This window comes from Anas platyrhynchos, chromosome 1 (genome assembly GCF_047663525.1).
Source record: "Anas platyrhynchos isolate ZD024472 breed Pekin duck chromosome 1, IASCAAS_PekinDuck_T2T, whole genome shotgun sequence".
NCBI classification, from domain to species: Eukaryota; Metazoa; Chordata; class Aves; order Anseriformes; family Anatidae; genus Anas; species Anas platyrhynchos.
The window spans coordinates 186950705-186977041 of record NC_092587.1 but is presented as its reverse complement, the minus strand read 5'-3'; the positions used below and the strand labels follow the sequence as shown (position 1 = coordinate 186977041).

General features: G+C 38.5%; 1 protein-coding gene across 1 annotated transcript in view; it reads right to left on the bottom strand.

Annotated features, from left to right (window-relative positions):
• The window catches only part of MIPEP (mitochondrial intermediate peptidase), an 84582-nt gene that overhangs the window by 32020 nt on the left and 26225 nt on the right, over nt 1-26337 (bottom strand). The window contains exons 11-14 of the mRNA XM_038175167.2: nt 10982-11135; nt 9962-10039; nt 8682-8886; nt 5379-5488 (exon numbers count right to left, since the gene is read on the bottom strand). Coding sequence (XP_038031095.1) covers nt 5379-5488; nt 8682-8886; nt 9962-10039; nt 10982-11135 — 547 coding nt within the window. The remainder of the gene's footprint in view (nt 1-5378; nt 5489-8681; nt 8887-9961; nt 10040-10981; nt 11136-26337) is intronic.

Sequence of the window (26337 nt, the reverse complement as noted above, 5' to 3'; positions counted from 1 at the left end):
TGGCTGGGCAATTCTTCTCCTGGTTCTATGAACATGTCTGGTTTTATCCTCTTACACAGGCTTACACAGGCTGAGTGAGGCACATACTTCATCTTGAAGCTAAGGCACATGTGGGTTTGCAATAACAGCCTCAGCTCAGGGAGAAAACAGTGTGTAAGGAAACCTATGCAGTTTTGAACATATTTTGTTGTTAAACATTGAACCTATCAACAAGTTTTGGCAGCTTTCTGGATGCTTTCATCTCCTAGTGAATCAGTACAGTGTGGAGTTAAACAAAACTCATTTCTTTGAGAGGCACTTGTATTCTGGACAGTGAAGCTGGAAAAAAATTGTATGGGAATTTGTAGATTGTGACTTCTCAGTGTGAAAAAGCTGAACTTCCAAAAGCTTGGCAATAGCAAGCATGTGTATTTTACACAGTTATAATTTAAGAGTGTTAAAGCCAAGAGCAATCCTACCAGTAAGGTCAAACCAACTCTTTCAACATAATGGATTTTCAACATTATATTTCTGCTGTATTAAATAATGGTAAGAGGAAGCTAAGTGTACAGGCTTTCAGCTAGTACATAAAATAAACAGAACACAAAAACACTCAGACTTCGCTAGTTGGCATTTTGGTAAACCACAATCCCACAGATCCTCACTGAATTGGGAAATTCAAGTTCGCAGTTCACTGGGGCACAGAGCAGCAAGGTTCGGCGGGGTGGACAAATGCTGCATGCTCCCTGGGAGAGCCAGGCACACCCAGGTCGAATTCTCAGTTCAGACCTGAGAATTTCTTACATGCTCTGCACACCCAAAAAAAAAAAAAATATAGTAATTCACTGTACTGTACTGCAAATAGCTGACCTCAAGCCAGGGAAGACTGCTGAAAAGGCAGCCTCTGCATTTACCCATTTCTTCCTTGTCTTCTGCTTGTAAGCAACTACCATGTTCTAGACTGAAGTCCTGAGGGGAGACACAGAAATGATCTTTAATGATTTCAGGGTCCTAACTGAAAGGAATGCTCAAAGCTGCCCAGATGTCTGTGCGTTGGAGATGGCTTAGCAGCACCTGCGAGAGACCAACTAAAACACAGGTAATACCAAGAGGCTCCAGGAAACGTTCAATCTTTATTTCAGCCATATGAATACCAAACAAACAACACAGAATCACAGACCCACAAATGTTGGAAAAGCCCTCCAAGATCACCTGGTCCAACCATCGTCCTACCACCACTTACCACCCACTAACCCATGTCCCCAAGCACCACGTCCAACCTCTCCTTGAACACCCCCAGGGACGGTGACTGCACCACCTCCCTGGGCAACCCGTCCCAGTGCCTGACTGCTCTTTCTGAGCAGAAACGTCTCCTCATTGCCAACCTGAACCTCCCCTGGCACAGCTTGAGGCCATTCCCCCTAGTCCTATCACTCTTTACCTGTGAGAAGAGAGAACATAGATCTGCTCTGTCCTGCAGATCAAGCTCTGCAACCTCAGCAGATTAAAATTAACAGTAAATAACAAATAACTCTTGACAATAACTACAAAAAAAAGGACATGAGAAAGATACCAATTTTCTTTCATTGAAATCAAATAGTGCTAAAGATATAAATGAAAGATATAATTTTTTTTTGTTTAAGTCAATCAGTGCTAATGATCTGGTGTAAAGTTTAAGGTCTGATCATACTTCACAATTCAAGCAGAATTTGACACCAGAAAAAATAGTAGCAAAAATTAAATTGAAAGAAATCCTCCAAAACTTATTCCTCCAAAATCTACAGGATTTTAAAATTCAAGATCTCAAGGAATGCCAGAGCGTCAGGCATACAGACACTCTGACATCTTGAATGTACTAATGAAGATGTACTCTTCTAGCCAACAGAAACTATTTCTCCTTATTGTTACAACTGAGTGAAGAAAAAAGGCATCAGTGGTATTATTTCATCCATCCTGAAAGATGAGTTATCTGATAAAATCAGGCTGTCATCCTCCTTCTGAAAGGAAGGCTTCACAGAAGTTTGGCTAAAACTATTTTAATTGAATAACCATTCCATTTTAAAAATTTAAACATTACATGCTTTACTTCGGGTTCCATTTTTCCATCTTTTTATACTAAGTAACCTTAAGACCTTGGCATGAATTTTTCAGCCTGTTTGCCATGGTGGCTAAAGAACAAAATTCCCTGTGTTCTGAATTCTCAAAGCATACTTAACTCCTTACTGCTGTGTAGTAACGGGGACATGTTAAGACTATTTACTATCTGTGGGCTTATTCTTGTAATCATGCTAATACAATGCAGCCTTTGTAATTCCATCTCTGTGAAAAATGAAGTCAGTTCAAATTTGAACAGCTGAAATACTGGCCTTTGTTCAAGAGAGCCTCCAAAGACACACAAGCTTAAAATGATTTAGCGCAACAGACCTACCACATATCTGCATTTAACAAACAAAATTGAACAAACACAGTGGTAACGAATGGTACGCGTTCACCAGATTGTCTGCTGCACATTGTTCCAACCTCCTTCTGGTGTTGCTTGACTTCACGAGCTTACCCGAGTAATCTGACTTGAGTAACCAATTAACACAGACCTCTCTATTCACTCTTTTTTTTCCTCGAGGATTTTTCACTTTGAGTTATCTTTAACATGAAGGGAAAATTAGATTTGCTACTTTCTTGGAAGAAGTGTTGCAGTGCTGGACAGGTTTTTGAACCAGATTCACAAGACCTGCTCCTGCTCTTCCTGCCAGAAGAACTTGCAAGCTTCTGAGGTCCACAGTACGCAGCAGCAGCAGAGCTATCCAGAATGCACAGAAAGTAGACAGGCTTTCTATAAACTTCAACATATTTTGGATCAGATCCTCGTGATCCGCATCTGTACACATAATGCATTAACATCTTTGAAAGCCTACCCAACACATCTTTTTTTTTTCTGCAATGCTACTTAAACAGTTTTCAACAGTTCATCTGTTTTTACAATCAAAACAGCACGTCTTTCCCTGCCTCCTTCCCTAAGCACAAGCACCGATCCTCTGTAAGGACTGCAGCTCAGAACCACTCCTTCTACAATTTGCTTTTATGGCAAAGGCAATCAGAAGCTGTGGCTACACTAGAAAGTATTTCTGACATATTTAGTAGGGGTGTTAAAAATGACACCACCTAATTCACTATGTATATGCAAAAATTACAGCACAGATGCAGCAAGAATCCTTTTTCGAATTGCCCACAATGCTTCCTCGACAAGCTAGGTCAGTAAGAAAACCTCTTTTGTCAACATCCAGAAGAGATTTGTTGGTGTTGTTTCTTGCACAGAAAAGCTCAGCCTCTTTATTCATAGGAAAAGTTCTCATACAGAAGAACATTTGGATGAAATGGCTTTACAAGTTCCACATTTTAACTGTTCCACCCACCCTCCTTACTCCTACTTGAAAAGTGGGTGAAGTGGACTCACTTTTCTTTCAAAAAAACTAAAAAACTAGATAAAAAGATGCTGATTAACATTTCCATTTGCACACACACAAAAAAAAATCAGTCCGGGAATGAACACAGGAAAAGTAAGGCCCACAAGGATTTCTGTGAAGTTGCAAATTTAAGAGAGCAGGGATTGTCTGTTCAAAGTACTTTGCAAGATAGACACAACAGATAAAAGTAATTGCTGTAACAATCACTGAATTTCAAGAACAGAAAAATGACTTCAATCTGTTTGTATTTAAATGACAGATACAGAAATCTGGTATCAAATTCTTTTAACTAGCTTAGATGACCAACATAAGCAAAAGCAGATTTATATATGTTGGATAATGGTTTAAAAATACAATCTAAATTTAAAAAAAAAAAAAAAAGCAATTAAATAGAAGCAGTCTAAAGCCCTCAAAAGCCACACAGCACTTTCAGACTCTTGTCCTCATCTTCCAGCGTAATCCATTCTTGTACCCCTTCAAGACTCAATTTCTACATTAAACTTCTGAAAGGGCAAGATTTCACCAGCAATAAATATAAGATTTTTTTCTGGAAATGCCAAATGGTACACAGGGCCTGGTTCTATGATTATAAACTGCAACTAAACATGGTTTAGATTTGTTAAGCCATTTTGAAAATACAAAGCCATAAATAATGTTTCACAAATCTCTTTCAGATGTTTTAGTCAAGCTCATTCTCTGAACTCGTATGCAATCAGATTAACTCCACAATGTTTAAACACTACTTGAACTTTATAAAGAACACTAGAAAGCAGTAACTTGGTGTGTGGATTCAAACATACAAATGATGAATGCTTTTGAACAGAGTACTTTCAACCTGTGGGTTTCAAGGAGACTTTCCTAGTGTTCTGCAGAATTGATTGCTCTGTAAAAAAAAAAGCAGATTTACAGAGCAAGTTTCTCAAATAATATCTATTAAAATAGACATTATGCAACCTATTTTTCTAACTAACTCTTACAGTGGAGGCAAACATAATTCCACTTCCATAATACTGACACACATGGAATGCTTACTATTGGATAAAAAGTTGAAATGAAGTGTAACACTATACAATTTAAAAGGCTCTCTTGGTTTTGCATTGATAGCTAGTGTATTCTTCAACCATCACATTTGAGTATATTTGCACCACTGAGATTTGCCTCAATCAAAAGCACTGGAAAAAGATCTTTGGTTATTGTTTACTGATTTGCATCTTTGAAATGTCTTTACAAATATAAATCATGTTATGCTGTCATGCATAAATAATTAAGCAACCATCTAAAATCACCTTGTTGCAGACAAATGTTTTCTAAATTTCCTATAGAAAGTAAACCCTCGCATTAGACTGGCACAGAATAAATTTATGTAAAAAGGGATCAGAGTTTTAATGCAGAGATTCATGACTGCCAAAATCTACATATCTAATATCCTAAATAAAGCAGTACCCTCTTCATCACTAAACATTTCAGTCACTACCATACACTGTGTTAAAAATGGGAGTTTTTAAATGCTGCAGATCATTTCCATGTCTTGGTACCTGAGCTTTATTTTAAAACACAGTTTAGAGAGTTCGATGTGGAACGCCTACTTCAGTCATAACTTACATCTAATTAAACTAAAGCAAGATACAAACCTTCACCTACTACCCTAAGTTTGTGTAGTGTAGAAGCTACACAACCTTTGTAAGAAAAAAGAAGGTTGACAGAATTAAACATGTCACTAGAACTTCAGCTATTAGGATCTGCTATTATTTTACAAATTACATTTGTCTTTCCTGCCATGAGAACAGTATTTTTTCTGAGTAAGTAAAATTATAATATTTGATTAGTTTATAATTTGTTTTTCTTTCTATCTTAACAGTACTAACACATGAAAATGTGATTCTTCTCTTGCACGCGTTTATTCCTATTTTCCATATTTCAGACATTAATTTTCCCTACCTGTCCAGTTTTATAATGCCTTGCAAACTGGTTAACCACTCGATAGTCATTTGCAAAGTACTCCATCAGAATTGAGGGAACTTCGGCAAAATCGGTAGAACATCTGGTTCCTAAAGGTAGAATAAGTGAACACATTAGCATTTGCCATTTCCATTAACACAAATAGTTAACTCTTCCCAAGAGGTTTTGCAACTTTCAGTTTGGACTTTTGGTGAACTTTAATGTTCTTTCATTTATTAAGTCAATATTTTATTTCTATAACATTATTGTACATATTGCCAGAAAAGCTTCATTATAATCCTACACATTTTACTATAAATCACAAAGTAAAACAAAATATTTGAACAGCTGGGTGAGGCACCTTATAAAGCGCTGGATCACACCCTTTTTAAACTAAACCAGACTGCAGCCAAACTGGCCCTACATGAAACACCAAATCTATTTAAGTGTCCTAAACCTAAATCAAACTACAATGTAAATAAAACTCTGCCTTAATCCCATTCACAGTTACAATTTTTGCCTTCCATCTGTTTACTGAGCTTACTTATGCTTTATATTAGCCTCACTTTACAATACAAAGTCATTCATCCAAGGAAAACTCGTGCAGATTGAAGACACGTCCTGCAGTGAGGTAATACCTCTGCAGTTAGGATCTTCAAAAAGCACTCTCCCCAAAACCTTATTTACTCTAATCTTTATCAGCACCTTACACCAGGAAAGTTATTAAGAAGTGTAACACATCACCAAACCAAAGCTGTATTTTTAATTTCTGTATTAAATTTAGGGAAGTACAAATCTGTTCTAATAACAAACCCACGGGGTCATCACATCTATCCCTGTCTGCCAGAGGCAACGTCAACATTTAAAACTAGTCTTAAATGTAAAGTATTTAATTTCTGCTATTCTTTCTTGGAGACTCTTTTTGAAAAATCACTCCTTTGGTCTTTACCAATCTTTCTTTAAGTTTTAATTGAATTCACCATCTGTTTATGTTTTCAGACCCCATGTTCTTTAGTATTAATAGCATTTTGCAGACTATCATTACTTGCTAAATTGACAGAAACTATATTCTCTCTCAGCCATCATTATCCAAAGGAAAACAAAGCCTAAAAGAGTATCCATTGACCTGCAGCTCTTCTCTGTATTTGCTTCAGTTTGAATTCACCTTTAGACCAGAGATATGAAACTATACCCCAGTGCTGCATGAGGTTCACCCATAACTTTCTTAAATCATTCTAATACTTAATTCCATTAGAAACCACCTCTGACACAGTTTCAGCGCCCATTTATCCCTTTCACAGACACAGCAGCTACTCATAGTTCTCCATTAACACACACAAATGTTTTTCTGTTCCTCTACCACTGTCGAAATATCCATTTGATAGCAGAAATTCTCCTTGAACTCTTTAAATGCATGACCTGCATTGTGTAGATGTGAATTAGAATTTACTTTTATCAGTGTGGTATTCAGCCTTCCAGCTCTTGTTGTACAATAACCCCATCATTCCTTTGTGCCATTATATTTCATTAATACTGGCTTTTATTTGTTTGAAAATCATTAATAAAAAGCCTAAACCAAGGCCGGTCCCAAGACAAATGCCTACAAAACACCCTAATGCCCCTCTAGCCTGTATGCTTTCTCTTAATAAAATGATAGGATATTTGCAGTAGCCATTAAAGAGAATTAGATTATCTGAAGGTCGGAAAGGTAAAAGGTTGGGCAGTTATCTGGGATAACTGAGTTCTGCTGTGAAACAACTGTAGGTATTCTCTACTGCATGATAAAATTAAAATGGAATAGAAGCAGGGTTAAAAAAAATCTTGAACACACATACATTAAACAAATGATAAATTAATGTAGTAAAATGACAGATTATCTTAAAAGAAAGCACATCTTAAATCCTAAATGTACAATATCGTGCAAGTTTGGGGCCCATTACTGGCAGAAAGGGTTCCTGTATATTTGGGAATGTTAATCAGAAAAGGCAGGGAGGAGTAAGAAAGGTGTAAAATACTCAGCGCATCACTGCTGGAATTTTGTTCTCACAACAGCCTGTAATCATCTTGTATCCACCCTGTGCCACACTAGTGCCTCCTCTGGGATGAGCCATTTGATTGTCACACATTCCAATCCCTAAAAAATTGTACTCTGGAGAAACAACACAACTGACCTCTGATGCTGCTTTTGCAATGCTAGCTCTGCACTGAAGTCCCCTAGGAAGCAGGACTGCCTCAGGCAACACTGAAACCCTACACAGGGGCTCATGGAAAGTCTGAGCCTCAAAATGAGCCATTTCCTGCCCCTTCAAGACTTCTTGACATGGTTACGCATGCGATTCACCACAAGAACCCTACCAAAGCAGCTACTTGGGGCATGTATGTACCCCTGGAGAGCAGCAAGAGTGAGGCCATGTGTGTGGAAGGGGTGGGGAGAGCAATTAACTGCTTCAAGGCTTCCTATTCAGAGCTTACAATGAAAGAGCATATACAGTGTTTATTTGTCTTCACAACGTCCAGTAATAACATACTTACAAACAGCTTGGCCTATTTTAGTTTTAACTGGAAGACTTAAGAAAGGTTACTTTGTCTTTAGGTGCAAAGTATCTGATAACACAGGACTCTAACACAGATTGCCCTTAGTTCCACTTATGTAATATAAAAAAGGTAAAACATAAAATAATGCTTCAAACAAGGCACCTACCATTTCCTTGTTTTTTTAAATATATAAATGAATAAATAAATGTCTACTGCAAGTATTTGATTTCCAGCATACTACTACAGAAGAAGATATACCAGGCTGTCTGCAGATAAGAAAAGAAGCATGCCAAGCAGCTTTAGCAAGTACAGCTCTTTAACCCATCTGCCACAACTGCAGGAGAAGGGGCAGTAGCCTGCTAGCTGCCAGCCAAATCATTTCCAACCCAGAATTCATTGTACTTTTACACTAGGTACAAGTTTAGTTCAACTTATTTTCAATTTTCTAATTATTCCATTCTTATAAACTCTACATAAGGCGAACATGCAGGAGTGCATCACACCATCACAAAAAAATGATTAGCCAAACAGACAGAAAAAATACAAATGCCTAAATCTTACCAGGAAAGGAAGAATATTCAAGTGTTGTTTTGTTTAGATAATCTGTGGGGAACTGATAATGTATTTTCAATAATCAAAGATGTCAAAGTACCAACATGACTCGGGAATTTCTGGATCATCCTTTTGTTTTGTTTGTTTAATTTACTCTCTTCCTCCAGAAATTAAACATTTAACTACAGCAAAAGATCACTCTACCAAATTTCTTACCGGTGACATGTTGGTACCGAGTTCGTCCCAGCATAGAATGCATGGCATGTCCCATTTCATGGAAGAGATTCTCCATCATGCCAGGACTTAGCAGCGTTGGTGCATTCCTTGTTGAAGGGGGCAGGCTAAGCATGAGAACAACTACGGGCAGCTGGTACTCTCCGTTTTCCTTTAGCCTGCCTCCACGAACTGTAAAGTGACAATCCTTTTGGAGGTAAAAGGAAACATATGGACAGCCAATGTCATTATGTCAATGATACTAAAACACCGATTGAAGTATTAAATTAGAATTAAACTATTAAATCAAACCTAAACATTTACTTAATTATATAAGTTGAATTCAATGATTGTTAAGGAGTTCTTCAATAGCAGTATATAGTTTTGACCTCAAACTTTCATTACGTTCCTCCACCTTCAATATTTACTTCATATTCATAAGGAAACTACATTATTCCATACAGAAAAGATTGAGCTTCTTTTAGAAATCAAAATTTAATATTTTTGTTTTAGAATTATCAAACCCTCTCAATTTTCCTAAAAAATTATCTTTAACTCAAATAACATTATATATATATATACATATATTATATATAAATTATGGACTTGGCACATCAGTGAAGTTTGTTCCTCATTCTTCAGCAGTAGCTTCTTTATAAAACATGCTACACAGCATTCACAGTGTATCATGAAATATGAGCAAAACAGAGTATGCTTAGAAAAATACATTAAACTAATGCAGATTTAAAGTTTCTCCACTTACCACCTCACTCAAGGTGGTAATTTGCTGATGCTTCTACAGAAGTGGTCTTTGTATTGCATTGTGTATTTAATACACTGACACAAGACACGGTCAGCAAGCTTCAACAGTTGGAACCACGTAGAGTTTTAAGTAGAATTTTGAATAAGAATTAGCAGTCATTATGAGCTTTCACCTTTAGAAGCTATTAAAATTTCAAGTTGTTTTTATTACTAAATATTAAGCCAGAAAATAGACATTTGAAAATCTACCATTTTTCTAAGCAGAGTTCTCAGAGATCCATAGTGCCTGTCATTCTGTAGTACCGAGAGTCTGAGTTCAGCCTATCAGGAGATGTTTTTCAAATGAAAAGTTACTCACAAAAATATTTTACCTATAACCACATTTCAAGTTAGAGACTTTCCATATTTAAATTTATTTATTTCAAGTCCAGATATCTTTTATTAAATTCACATTGAACACAATGGCCCTAGCGCTGTCGTCACTGCTCAAACCCACACTGAAATCAAATCATAAATGTTACCTGATGTGGTTTATCAGGTCGTTGAAAGAAGTCACAGTAGATGTACCCTAGCAAACCTTCAGTTTCATGAACAACAGCCTGAAGAAAAAAAGAAGTATTATTTCCACCATGAAAGCACTGATTTGTGAATTGAAGACATAGTATTCTAATCCAAAGGTTTGTAATTTATAAATGAAAATAAACCAGGAATAATCCACGTCAAAGTTGTTGGCAATGTTAGTTTGAAAAATATATACAAAAGATTTAAAGCTTGTCCTTCCAACTGCAGACATTTCTGCATCTCACTCAAAACTATGTAGTCAGAGTTAGTATTAACAGTACCACTGTCTGTAGCCCCTAAATGACTTCTGAGAAGCTAACAGTGACAGAATTTGATTTATCATGGAAATAAAAATCAGAGACAGTACTTATAACTTGACCCACAGGATATAAAGAACTGCAGTTCTCTGAGGCTAGCGGTGGAAGAGGAGTGAAGATCTGGTTGTCTACACATGGAGTGAGGATAACAAAAGAACCTGGGAATGAGATGAATAAACTATTGCCCAAGTTTTTATTTCTACCCTCCATTAAGAAGAGGGCAGAAAAAATAAAGAGGTAAACATGAATCTAAAAGTAAAAGTGACATAGGAATAAACATTAGAAACAGACAAATAACTGCTAGCATACACACCTACAGCATTCTAGTTACAAAGAGTTGCCTACAAATCATAACTGAAAAAAATAGAAGGGTGCATTCAGAGACCACGTGAAAGGCACAACAGTAACCTCTGAACAGAGAAACTGATTCTGATTCAGGCACCCTTTGCACAGAGACAAATTTTAAAGGCCATTAAACACCAGCCATATAAAAGGTACTTGGAGCATGAAGCCCTTGAGTCCTAGTTTCAACTAAAATTAGACAGAGATTGTATACTTCTTATAGGTACCCAATTAATTTAAGAAATGACTCATGGCTCTTAAAGGAACATACAATTTTGTCTGACTTCCCTTTGTCATTGCAGATGGAACAAGAACACTTACCAACTTTCGAACATCTTCAGACCAAACTTCTCCTCTCTGTGTTTGTTCAGCGTACAGGGAGATTCCCAGGAGCTGACTGAACAAAGAGTTCAAGCCTTCCATGCAGGCCCCAAGAGAAAAAAATGGACAGTACAAGCCAGGATCAATGTTGTACCTAAGAACATAACAGAAACCCAAACCAGTCAGTTCCAGTCATTTAACCGAGGTACTTGAACTGCAGTCTTTACCTCCAAGTCATAGGATGTGACAAATGGACCAGATAAACCTAACAAGGGTCTTATTGAGCATGCCTGGCTTTATTTTTCAACCAGTGAAACTAAGTCACAGACTAGCTATGGCACAGTGCTTCACAATTAACCTTTATATATATATTCAGTTTTAGTTTTGGATACCAAATTCAGCAGATGCTGGCTATGATATTCAGAGATGTGGAGAACACACAGCTCAGACTGACCATGACCACCGTTATGGGTGGCCAGGCTGGACTTTCTGAGGGCCAGTGGCCTGCCTTGGATCAAGTGCCATTCTCATGCCAAGGCTGTGCCACATGACTGACCAGAAAATGGAGCTGGCCTTGGCTGTGGAGAAGGTCAAGCCCTCAGCTAGGACAGAAAAGCAACCAGAAAGCGCTGGTAACTTGTCTTTCTTGTCTTGTCTTTCCCTGGAGGAACATCACAAAGACTGTCACCTCCAACGTATGGATCACACCTCAAGCTCCAGGGACTTTCTGAACCATGTAGAAACTATCTTACAACTTTAAGCCATGTGAAGATTTTGCTATTTGACTTGGAGTTCAAACCTGGCCAAGCTTCCTGTGGCTAACATCAAGCAACTCGGTATTTTCAGGACTCTGTAGCACAGAAAACACACGCTGGGAGAAGACACCATGTGTCTGCATGCACACACATAAAGGAAGAAAGAATGAAAAGCAACTACAGAAGTAGCTTAGAGATGTATGCAGCCCATGCTTAGGCACAAACATCCTGAGATTCTGACCCTAAAAAGTAAGCAACCTGCGAATGCATCAGGCAAAGGAATGCTTTGCAAACTTAGACCTACACAAACTGCTCAGAGCTATTTGGAAACTGTAGCAAAATCAGAATAAGAAACTGCTTGTGGGTACGCATGTACCCTAAAAAATGTTCTTCTTCTCTTGATGTATATACAAAGTCCAAGTCTTACTATGTTTTCGGGGGTCTCAGAGTAAAAATTGTTGTCCTAGCTCTGGAGAATCACAGTCCCTCCTTATCTCCTTTCTTCTTTCATGCTCTAATGCTTGTGCTTCTAAATGGCATGGTAATTAGCCATTGAAACTTAAACATGCATCAGCTGGGCTACAATAGCTGAACACCAAACATTAAAACCATGCTATTTTAAGGCCTATGATCAAAAGGCTTCATCAGAGAAAAGCTGTCAGCCAGTCCCTACCCACTTACTTACCCTTCCTCACCTGCCCACAAAAGAAAAGGGCTGAGAACGAAGCCCATCCATTTGGGATGCTGCCTCTGCCAACGTGCTGCAGCTCCCGCTCAGGATGCAGCTGCACTGCGCCGCCGTGCACAGCAGGGTGGGATTAGCTCCCTAAACCACTGCTCTCGTTCTTGAACCTATCATTGTGTTTTCTTTTATCTCCCACCCTCCTTTATATTACCTTTATCGCATGTTCTAGCAGCATTTTGCAGCTACTATGGCAACATCTGTTGAAAATACAGGTATGTTGAAGTTACAAGATTTTGTATATTTTCACACTGCAAGTGCAGGAAGCTAAAGCCTATGTATTTCATTCTAATTTTAATAATATCAGGACAAATAAAATAAAGCAGACTTCGACTCTACCATAGTGACATAACTTCTTCAAGATGTATACCAACACTTAAATACACACTGTACGCTGTAGCACAAACAGTTTTCCTCCTTACTCAAGGAAGAGTCATTACACCAAAAGAACAAAAATAAGCATAATATCAATCACATTAAGTTAGATAAAAAGACTAGAAGAACACCTCTAAAAGAAAGCAGAATAGAGGAGTTCATTTTCCTGTAATAAGCCACAGAAATGTAAAGTACAGAAGACACTGCTTTACATACACAGCCGCCCCAGAAGCACAGAATTACAGTGTGTGTGTTGAATATCCTGGGATTTTTAATTTGGGGATTCCTGAGAACTGCAGCTCCTTCAACAGAGGCACTTTTTGAAAAGCTGTACTGGAGAAATCTCAAACGTCTCCAGAACTTTTAAAGCATCTCCCAGTGATCACCTTCTGTTACTGTGAAAACTTAAAAGCATCACTAAGTGCTGCAGCCCTCATCTCAATCTGCTCTGAAGCTTTCCCTGCATACAGACGACAAGATCTGTTAAAATGATCTTTTTTTAAAAAGAAAAAAGAAAAAGAAAAAAAGAAAAGGAAAAGTAACACCTCCATAATAGTTTAGGACTGTTCCTGTCACATTATTTTAAAATCTTACACCATCACCCTAATCTGAGTTTCTCATTTGTAATTCAAATAATTGCTTCTGCAACTAGAGGCTGACCATACATGAAAAGTTTGCTATAAAAGTATTGTTTTGATAAAAGTTTACTGTAATGTGAAGCAGGATTTCTCACATACACCCCTCCAAGGTGACATTATCCTCACTTTACAACTTTTATTTCAAGTTAAATTAAGGATGAAATAATAGGCAATGATACTCCTTTTGTATGACTTTAAAAATTACACACAAAGACCAAGCTGTACACCACCTTTAGCCCTCATTTCAGCCTGGAGTTGAGTAGTAATGAGATCGAGATCTCGACAGAGCTAATTGCAATGAGCAGGATTTATTCCTTCTGGCTCTGTGCCAGTCCTGCTCATCCTGCACTGCAGAGCTGTTCAAATTTCACCGTACTTTGTTTTCGGTTCCAGGAAGGTTCATTAATCCAGGTGCAGCACAAGGCGCAGCGATCACAATGTAGCACTATTTGAGAACCAGGGGAGCAATACAGACGTGCTGAAGTGGTTTCACACGGAGGTTGCCGGAGGGCTTTTTTGCAGAGCTCATTTCCATCAGCCCTACCAGAGCTATGCTGACTCTGCAAAACCCATCTCGGAGCTTCACATCCTCCTCCCCTAGGCATCCAATATCATCCAGGGTTTCCCTGTCATTTCCTTCCTGTCAACTTGGAGAAGAAAGCTGACTGAATTAAAAACTTGAATAAAGAAACCATACGATGAAATTCTAAAAGCATGCAACTCAAGAAATCAGTATTTAACTCCACCAGCATCTCACAGACATAGCAAACCAACACATTTTCACAGCTCAGGAAATTTGAACATATAATCTCTACCACTGATTCCAGATGCAGGAAAATAGGGTGTGACAATGTTCAGAAAATCAAGAACAGCGCCTTTGAAAAGAAGATTTACAAAATTAAGCCATATTTACAAAGAAATCTCTGAAGAGCAGAAATAGCTTCTGATAGAGTGGCTAATTCTACAAACCAATTCCAGGCATATGAAGGACAAGAAAATCATCAGGAATAGTCAGCATGGATTCACCAAAGGGAAGCCACGTTTGACAAAACCAAGGAGCTTCTACAATGAAATGGCTGGCATGTGAGATGAGGGGAGAGCAGTGGGTATTGTCTACCTAGAATTCAGTAAGGTTTTTGACACCGTCTCCCATGAAATCCTCATAGAGATGCTGGTGATGTATGGGTTGGATGGGCAGACAGTGAGGGGTGGATAGAAAACTGGCTGAATGGCCAAGCCCAGAAGATGCAAAGTCTTGCTGGAAATAAGCATTTTGTGGAGTACCCCAGGAGTCAGTACAGGGTCCAATCCTGCTTAACACCGTCATTAATGACCTGGATGAAAGGGGAGGGTGTACACTCTTATCAATGTCTATAAATATCTAAAGTGAAATTGCAAAGAGGACAGAGACAGGCTCTTTCTTGTAGCAACCAGTGACAGGACGAGGCAATGGGCACAAAACAAAACACAGGAGGCTCTGACTGAACATCGGGAAACACTGAAAATTCAGGCACTTTTTTCATGTGCAGGTGACTGGGCACTGGCACAGGTTGCCCAGAGAGGCTGTGAAGTCTCTCTTCTTGGAGATTTTCAAAAGTTGCCTTTACATGGTCTTGGGCAGTCTGTTCTGTGTGGTCCTGCTTGAGCAGGGGTTGGGAAGAGGTCATATGGAGCTTAGGAGCAAGAAGTACGAAACTGCTGAGTGAGATAGATTTCAGTTTAATCAGAGAAGATGAGTTTCATACTAACTGCAAAAGATTAACATGTTCAACTGAAATGCTGGATTAACATACGGTTGCTGAGGGGTGAAGGGGAAACATACTCTGAAAGTATTTAATGTTTTTTTTTTTTTCTGTCAAAGAAACTCTTGCTGATACATAAAAGCAGATATATACTAGCAGGAGAAAGCAGTGATGTTTCTTCATGGAAAGAAGAGCTAACACGGAGATATTATGAGAAGACAAGTGTCTATTTATTCCTCATTCTTATAATTCCATGAACATATCAACTGTCCCCATGAACTCACCTCATGATGAAGAGGAAGGGAAGGAGGCTTTCTGACCGGTATTTTGTAATACACTGTCACTATCTAAAGTGGGGAGAGAAATCAGCCTGTAAAAATTTTGCCTTTTGGAAAAAGCATAATACTTATCCACCCACACATAAAAATAGCACTAACAGACTACATTGGCTTGAGGCAGACTTCCCAGGGGAAATAGTCCCCTACCCTGGCTAACGTTTGAAGATGTCACAATCTAACATTTCGAGTACAATGAGGATCTGATTAAACAACCTCTTTAATAAAAGCTACACAAAGTTACTATCAGTCACTTCTGATAGAACACTGTCAGGATCAAACATACCGCACATCTAATGAAATATGTATGTTGTCCTTCTTGCCAATGGAAAATTGCAAAAAAAATTCTTTGAAAAAACATTTTTAATGTGGAATGCCAAAAAAATTGTTTCTGGTTCTGTTCCTATTTATTTCTCCATTTCTGCCTGCCCTGCTACACCAATGCACAAACAAAGATCAAAGATGAAGACTGAAAAATCCTCACATAGCACTAGTGTCCTATGACACAAGTCTGACACTTAAATGAATTTGGGACAATCCTGACAGCAGTCACTGGCAACTATCCTGCCTCAAGTTATCTTACAGTCATAGTTTGGTTCTGTTTGGGGTCTTTGTTTGTGGTTGTTGTTTTTTTTTTGCTTGTCACTGCAATGTCACAGGAGTTCACAGAATCATAGAAAATCCTGAGCTGGAATGGACCCACGAGGATTGTCAAGTCCAACTCCTGGCTCCACACAGGACCACCCAAAATCCAACCATGAGTCTGAGAGCACTGTCCAAATGCTTCTTGAACTCTTGAAGGCTCAGTGCCATGACCACTTCCTTGGGGAGCCTGTCCCAGTGCCCGAGCACCCTCTGGGTGCAGAACCTTTCCCTAACCCCCAGCCTGACCCTCCCCTGTCCTAGCTCCATGCCGTTCCCTCGGGTCCTGTCGCTGTCCCCAGAGAGCAGAGCTCAGCGCCTGCCCCTCCCCTCGTGAGGGAGCTGCAGGCCGCCATGAGGCCTCCCCTCAGCCTGCTCTGCTCAGGGCTGAGCAAACCAAGGGACCTCAGCTGCTCCTCACACATCTTCCCCTCTGGACCCTTCACCATCTTTGTAGCCCTCCTTTGAACACTTTCTAATAGTTTTGTGTCCTTCTTGAATGTGTCCAGAGGAGGGCGACCAATCTGGTAGAAGGGCTGGCAGCAACGTCCTGTGAGGAGACGCTGAGGACACTTGGGGTTTTGTAGTCTGGAGGAAAGGAGGCTGAGAGGCGACCTCCCTGCAGCAACCTGAGCAAGGGAAGCACAGAAGGAGGTCTCTGCTCCTTGGTCACCAATGGCCAGGCTCACAGGAATGGCACAAAGCTGTGCCAGGGGAGGCTCAGACTGGACATTAGGAAACATTTCTTTAACGTGAGGGTGGTCAGACACAGGGACAGGCTTCCTAGATAGGGGGTTAATGCCCTGTGCCTGTCAGTGTTCAAGAGACATTTGTGCAATACCCTCAGCAATACACTAACTTTTGGGTAGCCCTGAACCAGTCAGGCAGTTGGACTTGATGATCCCTGTAGGTTTCTTCCAACTGAGCTGTTCTATTATATCCTAATTAATAACACCATGTAAAATTAGTACAAGGAAGCTATCTTCCAGGGAGTGGATAGGACACCTTCAAAATCTTACCCTAATGCCAGTTTACACCCACCAACAAGTAACCATTCTGGACATGAAAATACAGATTTTAATTCACAGTTTCTGAATTCAGTCCTACCTTATATGCGAATTCTCTTGTCAAATCAAGTAAGACCAACTATCACTGAAGAAAGTCTAACCCCAAACTTGCATTAATTCCAGGAAAACTTTCTCTTTGGGCTTATTTCAAGAATAGAAATTAGCCAAAACCTCAGCTATCTGAAGCTGATGTCCTATAACCAAAAAATCATGTTCCTGGAATTAAGAGATGATCTTGCCTTTCAGTAGCAAAAGCAGGCATATGACTGACTCCTTTCTGAGCCCCCACCTCCAAGGTTCAATGCTTCTCACCGCAGAATGGAAGGTATAGCACTAGATAATATTAGAGGACATTGAAGAAAAGGGAAGAAATTCATTTAAAAGCCTTGAATCCTTCCCAGAAAAAGAAAATTCAATAAGCAGAACAGGAAACCCTGCGATCTCTCCTAGAGCTGTAAAACTGAAGTCTGGCTGGACGGTGTGGGTGGAAAAGTACTTGGAAGAGCTTGCAGACAAACTACATGCTCCCTTATTGAAGATTCTTGCTTGATTCCAGGCCCTCCAACAGTAGCAACCATTAGCAACTTCATCATTTCCAGATGACAGGAAAAAAAGCATCTGTTTGCTAGCAAATGATTCCCTAACCTCAGTTATTCACAGCTTCATCACCTTAGAGAAACTGCAAGAACACAACAGTTCTCAGGCACAGTATTTCAGTGTTTAAATCCATGCTAATCTAAAACACCATAGCACAACTTCTTGGCAGCAATGGTGACTGAGACTGTGACAGCAAGCCAAACTTCTCTTCCCTCAGCCCTTTGAATTAATTTTCTAATGCTGTTCAAGGATTTTAGGTTGTATCTTCAAAACACTCTGCGACCCTGGCCAGATTATCTAAAAGACCACATAAAACTCCAAGATGCAGACTTTTATCAATACGCTCTTTTAACACTTTAAAATACTCTGTAACAAAGACAGAGCTTGTCTGTGTAGGATGCCGAGCCTTTTTGAGGGCTGATCCAAGACTATAAAATGAATTTCTCCTGAAGCTAAAGGGGAAACTCAAAGTTCACCATCTTCTATCCCAGGTGTGATGCATTTCTTTGATCACTTTTTTTCAAATGTGAAATGTATTTGAAAATGCACACAAAAGCCTCCCAACAAATCCCTACCAAAACAAGGCACTGCACTTCATGTATTTCTCTACAGTTAGAATAAAAGGACAAAAACTTTAGTTAACTTTATATAGCGACTAACCCTATATAAAAAGGAACAGAGTTTCAGAAGTACTTCATCTTAGCCTGCCCCAAAACTGCTCATCATTCAAAGCAAAGCAATCTTCACAATCTGCACATCAGTAGCCCTAATGTGCACATAATTATCTTTTTATACTAAACGTTAAAGCAGCAGCCATTCTGAGAATCACTTTATGCAAGATTTTCAAGCTGTTATCAACTGCGGACTTGAATAGCTGTCTAGCTTTGTTCCTTCTATTTAAAGCAGCTTAAAATTCAAACATACCACCAAGAAGCAGCTGCTTTAACATCAACGCTTTCTGGTCACTCTTTGGCAAGCTGCCTCTGCATGTCTTCAGCCAAGTTACGACTTTTATCTCCAACAGGAAATGCATTCAAGTATTTTTGAGAAAAGAAATCAGAAAGGAAGTCATTACGACCCAAACTGAACTACACTAACAGGCATTCTGCTACCAGTAAAGTTTCTGCTAAGGGTTACTGCTACTAGCAGGAAAGGTTAATGCTCTGGAGACAGCTAAAATCTGCATTGGAAACCAACGAACAATTGGAGCTCCATTTGGCGACAGAAACTATAGAGAAGTGCCAAAAGACAGGTTTTCTTCTGTGCTGTAATTTGCAGCTTGTTTGCTGCACCAGCTAAGCAGACAGGCAGAATTCAATGGGTAGGGTGATGCACATGGCATACTAACACCACCAGCACAGCATTTCACCTTTGTCTCCAAAGCTGACAAATACATGGAAACACAGTTACAGTACTTCCTAAGGAAAAGAAAGGGTACAAGTCAGCGAAACAAGCAAGGGCAAGAACAAAACATCCTGTTTGGGTGTCCCGTCCCTTAAAACATGAGTTCTGGGCCACTTTAAGGTGATTCAGAGTGCTTAAAATAGGGACCCAGGATGCCTGTGTCCCCACAGAAAGGCAGATACAAATATAAGGACACTCATACTCAGGTATGTCTGAGCTCTTGCTCCTCTCTGGAGATTAGGCTTCTGACTGGTCTGCATACCTGAATCCCAAGATGATGGACAGCACAGCCTTTCCTTTGGGAAGAAGCCTTTGAAAATGGTGATGTAAGAACAGCAGTCTGATGCCTCAGAACAGCACTTTGCAGAGAAATACATACTCAGGTCAAAAATTTCCAGTTATGGTAGATTTCTTCTAGGGTATCTGAGGTCAAAAACACAGGTATGGATTGGTTTTTGATACCTGCAGTACTACAGTTGGTTTTCTGAACCACCGTGGAACTTGAACATTTAAATTTTCTTGAGCTTTTTTATGTGAAACGTAAATGATCTGACTGCACTTCTGGAAGAGCAGGAAAAAGAAAGTAAAATGTCTATTACAGACATACTAACTAGAAAACACAGTTATTAATGTGAAAGTTCACTTCCAAAAATCAGGAAGGCATTTTTACATCACTAGATATTTAATAAAAAAAAAAAAAGCTTATAGTTTAGATGTGGGAAATACTATATTCCCTAAAAAAAAAAAAAAAAGGGTGCCAGCAGAGAAATCTTGCTCTGAATGAATCAAAAACATATGTGAACTCATCTTTACAGAGAAAAAGAGTATTTTCCTCTAAGCTAAACTATCTGTTAGATACTTCAGGATATATATATATATATAAAGAATTAGAAATAGTCCTTTTCATTGTAATATCAACCTTTACTTGGTTGATCCTGTAAAACTGCACAATGCAGGTTATGCTCAAATGTCCAAAACTGAAAGACTGAGACACAAAAAAAATGAACAAAAGAAGTTTGTTCTGCTTTCATTTTGTCTTAAACCATATGCCAGTAGCCTACTTCACTGTGAATGTCTGGTTTCAAACCCCAAAGCATTTTTATTTATAACAAACCCCAGAAAGAATGAAAATTTTCTTATGTACTTTATGTCAGAACGTAAGCTCAGAAACTTTACAAAGAGAAATCTCAGTACTCTGCTAAAGAAAGTAGCAGTATCAAAGAAAACAGTAGTTTCTTTGATGTAAATTCCTGCTTTATATTAAAGGATAAACTATGCTCAAAAATCCAGACACCTTACTTTTGCAGTATGCAGCCTGGCAATATTTTTAAAAGAAGTGAAGTAGCCAAACCAATTTAAAAAACAATTTTAAAAAGTTAACTGACACAATGAGGTTTGGTTATTCTTCAAGAACTGCAAGCTTCAAACAAAAAGGCTGTGTCCCTGTGAAGAACAAAGATGTAGTATGTCATTATAAATAATTATTTCTAAGCTTGTATGACTTCACTGAGTCTAAATAAAATACAGACTTCTAAAATCACTTTCATTTAAGCTGTATATTTGGAAAGAAACTAAGACTGTTTTGTGCAGTGCAACTTTCATCTGTTTTATTAACAATGCTTTTGACAAACTTGGACATTAAGGATAGTTAAGTAAGAATCACTATTCTACAGAGCATAAGGATTCAGACTCAACAATTGCAAATTAGCTGCTTGGCAAGAATTCTTATCAGTGGCTATTAAATGTGGTCCTGGATATTTCCTTTTTTTATTTTTTATTTTTATTTTTTTAGAAAATCGTCCTGTTGACATCCATGAAAACACAGAGCACTAAGTTAACTATCTCTAATAAAACAGATTTTCTCAAAACTTTCAAAGAAACTTGAAAAAAAAAAAACTTGTTAGTAGAAGATAAAAGTAAGATTAACCCCTCGGGTTAACTTAGAAAGATCAAGACAAGGAAAACCCCTTCCAATTTTCACTACATGCCAGACTATGAAATTTAATTCTTTACCTGAAGGGAGATTCTTAAACATGATTTATAGAAGACTCTGGATTTCTCAAAAATTATAATAATAATAATAGAAAATCTTTGTACTCTCATCAGCCTTAAACTAGCACCTGTATCTTACCTTATCCTTTTTCTCTGCTGTTAATTGTACTTCATAGGATATTTTAGAGGAGGTCAGGGGGTAATTCATAATATTGGTTTGCCATTGACACTAGATGTGACTTTTAGATTTGACTTTATTTTCAAATCAATAGCAGTATATTTGTCCTTCTACAATGTTTTGAATAAGCAATTCTTGATACTTAAATTCTGCTTTTGTACTACTCAGAATGCAAGTAACATATCTGAAAGTCAGGATCACTGATTTTAAAATTTTTTACAGTGTTTTTAACAAATATGCTTTGCCTGTATTACGTTAACTACTTCAAATACTTCTTAAGAAAAGAAAATAGCAAACTAAGTACTCAGCAATAACAAGAAGAGCAAAGGTAGCAAATTACTTGTGAAGCTCCGTTACTAGGATCCTTCAAAACATTTTATATAAACCACCACCAAGTAGTGTCTTCTACAGTACACAGCAAAAGAAGTCTGAATACAAAGCAAAACTCACAGTTTTTGGAGCCTTTCTCACAATCACAATATGTATTTGTTAGATAACCATTCTCCAATGAAAAATGCAGCACAGCCCTTTTGGTAACTTTCATGTTTTCCTCCAAAAACTTTAGTCAACCAGCTTAGTGATTGGTAAGTTAAATATACTTTTTACAATTATACTAGTTGATTTGATAGAAGACATATCTTGCTGATAGTTAAAGAACGTTTTCTTTCTCTATGAGCAATTTGTTTGAAAGATTTCCTGGTTCTTTTTAAATTTTGCAATATTTTCCATTTCAGCGTTCAGAAGTAACAGTTTTCTTACAGATTCCACAAAGGGTCTGGGCTATTTTTCCATACGGCATTCCCAACAGAGAATGTTCTTTTGTAAAACTCAAAATAATGTAGTGGCAGTTCTTAGTGTTTTCAGCCTTTAGAAACATCCAAAGCCTTGTTCAGGTACCTTGGTACTACCCCTGCTCCTGAAAAACCAAAGTGCTGTCTGCTCCCCCTCAAGCATGTACAGTCCCAACAAGAACAGAATTATTCCTAGTTTCTGCTGAGCTCATCACCCCAGGATCCAAAATGCCTCTAGTTGCTGTGGTGGATTCTCTTTCCTACGCAGCAGGAAACTGGCTTATTTTGGTATTGATTTGTTCTTCCCCAAGGCCAGTCTTAATTTATTTCTGCAGTCCCAAAGCAACGGACCAGCACAGAGTACAATACCCTGCGAACACATCCCAGTTGCTACTTGAATCAAGTCTTTGACAGTTTGGCAAAAATCCCAAAAGTGAATTATAGCCAACCAAGTCAGCCCAGCCTCAGAAGCAACAAAGGTTAGGAAAACAGGAGCCAACACTGCATATTCTAAGCTCAGCACTGATGATTCTTAGGAACAGATTTGTGCCTCTGTTAGAAGCAGCTTAGTACAATCAGCCCCACCTGAAAGACACATAGCTGACCGTGAAAGCTCTCTTCCATCCATTTTTTTTTTATGACCCTAAAGAAGTCAGAAAGGCTACTATACCTTTGCAGGATCACAGCTTTGAGGATTACTTATAACTGCAGTATCACTCACTGAGTAGTAATGGGATTTAATTAATACTCCGGTACTTGCCTGCACTAAAACTCAAGGGTACTATTTTATAATATACATTTTAGACAGACATCTTCTTACTTGTTAGAGGCTGAAGCATGTTCAAGCATTTACTGTTTTATTACACTTAGCCTGCCAAAATTCTTGAGGTTCTCCTAATTACTCTATCTGCTTTTAAGATACTACTACCATGGATTTTCAGACTTTTGTCTCCAGTTTCTGTCAAATGTACATTTATACTGACATCTATTTTCTCTACCACTTAAACTAGAGCTACAAAAACATCGTGCTGTTTTAAGTGTGGGTTTAAAGCCAGAGAGGCTACTTAACATAATTTTCAAAAAAAGAAAAAAAAAAAAATGGAAGTAAACTATCCTGTTACCATCAATGGCAGACTTGCTCTTTGAAGTGGGATCAAGTTTCCAGGGAAAAGACTTGGTGAAAGCTGACAGAAACAAAATTTTTGTGGATGAGTTTATAGAAAGAAAAACGCGCTTTGTGAGTTAAGTCTGGAGCTCCCCCTGCTGTTCACCCCACAAAACAGCAGGAATATTGCATAACAACTGAAGAAATAAGAAGTAGAAGCGACCTGGTATGACAGCAAATACCATCAAAATTCAATAGTCCAAGCGCATGTAAATATCCTACATTCTTCAGAAGTAAATATCCAGCTCTTAAAACTAATTCTGAGGAATCTAACAAAGGATTTGTTTCCCTAACCTTTTTCTAATACAAAATAAACATGTTTAGACTAAACTACATATACATACATTTAAAATATACAACATACAGATAAAAAATAATCACATTAGCAAAATATCATGAATTTTAGTGTAATTTGAGAAGAACTGATGTAGCTGACCAAAATCTGGAGAAGAAATCAAAAAATAAAGAAGTAATAGATCGTATCATGATCAAATCGTCGTCCAGTGTTTCTTCACAAGTTGTGTGAAAAAATGCTTGTACAGACCAAAATAGGGACCAGTGTAGCTACTTCAACAGACATAGGCACTGTCCCATCTCATATTTCTTTCATCCCTTAGAGGCACATGCGACGCACTAGAACGTTGCAAAGTTACATAATCAAAAACTAAAACCCTGTAAAGCCTTGGCTTTACACCTAGGTTGGTAAAGATTGCCATCTTACGTACCTGACAGTATCTAGGAAGCTGGTTCCTTACATTAGCTGGAGCCACAATGACAAAGAAACACCCAAAAGCATGCATTTGCTTCTTTTTAAACAGAAATGTTTTACTAAGAAAGGCAGAATATAAAAACATCACTTTGTAGAGACATCATTTTGCATTACAAGTTAATTGGCTCAGTTAGAAACGCACAGTAACAACAAATAGCCAAATAAAATTCCTGCCAGTAAGAAGCTTTGTGACACATGGCTCTCATCCTGCAGTTCCTGAAGTGTTGGCCTGAAAATACCGTAACATCCGAGGGGAATTCAGGAAAGGGTGTCATTAGAGGTAAGTACAAATGCAAGACAAAGAAGGTGTAAGGTATAAGAAGACACTTAAATAGATCATAAGTGGCAAATAAACACATTAAGGGCACAGACGTGAAACAGCATGTCCCTGTCCTCTGGTTGTTGCATGACTAGTCTCTAATTCCTGGCTAGTTTCATTCATAAAGCACAGCTACTGATAATTTGCAACAAAGAACTGAGCTTTCCTGTTAGGGGCTGATTATCTATTAGCCAGTAGGTTAAATATCTACAACAGGGGCAGAATGAATGTGAAACATTGTTAAGACACTGTCAGATCTGAAGCTTTTCCTTCACACAGCACTCAGGTAACAGGACTGTAAAAGACCAAGCTCTTGTTTTTTAGCAAAACACCACTGCATGCAATGGAGAGGAAAAGTGCTTTTCCTTCCCTGACTTGTAGATGCTTGTAACAGCTTCCAGAAAAAATACTCCTGCCCAACCCAGAGGGAGAAAAAGGCTGGGCCCCAATCCTGCATTGTAATCAGGGAGGAACTACATGTGTTTAGGAGATTCTTCACACAGACCCGGCTGCCAGGCTTACTGCCTTAATTAATAAAACAGCAAATATACACTACCAATGTCCTGGTCTGTTTTAACTCAGTTCTCCCTTCAGAAAGCTGCCAGGCTATTCTTGAAATAAAGTAATTTTCCTGGATCTTTTACTAAGCTCCACAAAGAAAGGAAATGCTTTTCTTCCTAGTGCCAAAGTGGGCAGAATAATCTATTTGTAATCATTTGCAACTCAATTACAAAATGGATAGCTTCTTTAGAACATCTAGGAAGGACCGTAAGATGGTAACAGAAGGTGCTTCTCCCCAGGAGGCAAAACAAACTCTGAGACTTCTACACACTTCTAGTGGTTTAAGCAGCCATTTCCCAAGCCACACCATAAAAAAGCGATCTGTGCATATGCTGTGGAGTGCTGCATGCTCCAGGACCAGCTCCAGTGAGCTAACTCAGCAGCTGAACATCCCTCACGCTCCCCTGCATAGCGAGGTCCATGCATGTTGTAAGGACATGAATGTTGCTGCACATAAATATATCAGCTCCCATCTGAATGTGTGGTAGCTAAAGACAAATCCAACGTCACACCTGCTGCTCATAAAACTATTGCCTTGGGATCAAAGTACAAGAAAGCCGTGAATCCAACAGTCAGGACAACTGGTGGAAATCCTTCCATAATGCCACGTCTTTACTATTGCAGCTTTCTGGTTCAGAGCAAACTTCTTCCTTTATCAGATTCTTCAAGATTCAGTTTATTCAAAAAACAAAAATGAACAAACCTGCAACAAAGGCAAGATTTTTCCTCCTCCTCTTGCAAGAGTAGCACATTTTAAAATTATCTTTTATAACACAAATCTGAAAGGTCACCACTGTTGATCTAATAAACACAACGTACAGGGTTCATGCCTTTCAGAGCTGGCATCTCATTACTTGCAAGGACTATTTAAGTTTGTGTTGCAGACTTATTCCGCAATCTTCCGCAAGAGAGATGAGAATGAATTCTACCCAAGAAGAGTGAAAATCTACTCAAGTTTCTGTTCGAGGTCTGTAGAAGATGCAAGAAAATAGATGCAAGCTCAGCAAAGAAGTAAAATACAATTATAATATGAAGAGGAGTTGGATTGTATTCTCAGTGATTCAAAAATTATTTTTAAACATAACTACAGCTCAGCTAGGAGCTAAAAGCATAATGGCATAATGAAAACAAGGATTTTCTATCTGCTCTGAAACTGTTTTATCCTCTTGTATCTTCAAAGGCCACTACTTTCCCGCAAAACAACAGAGGAGCCAAAACCTCACAGGCATTCCAATGCTAAGAAATGTTGCAAAGAACTGCCCCTTTGGATATTCTGTATTTTTT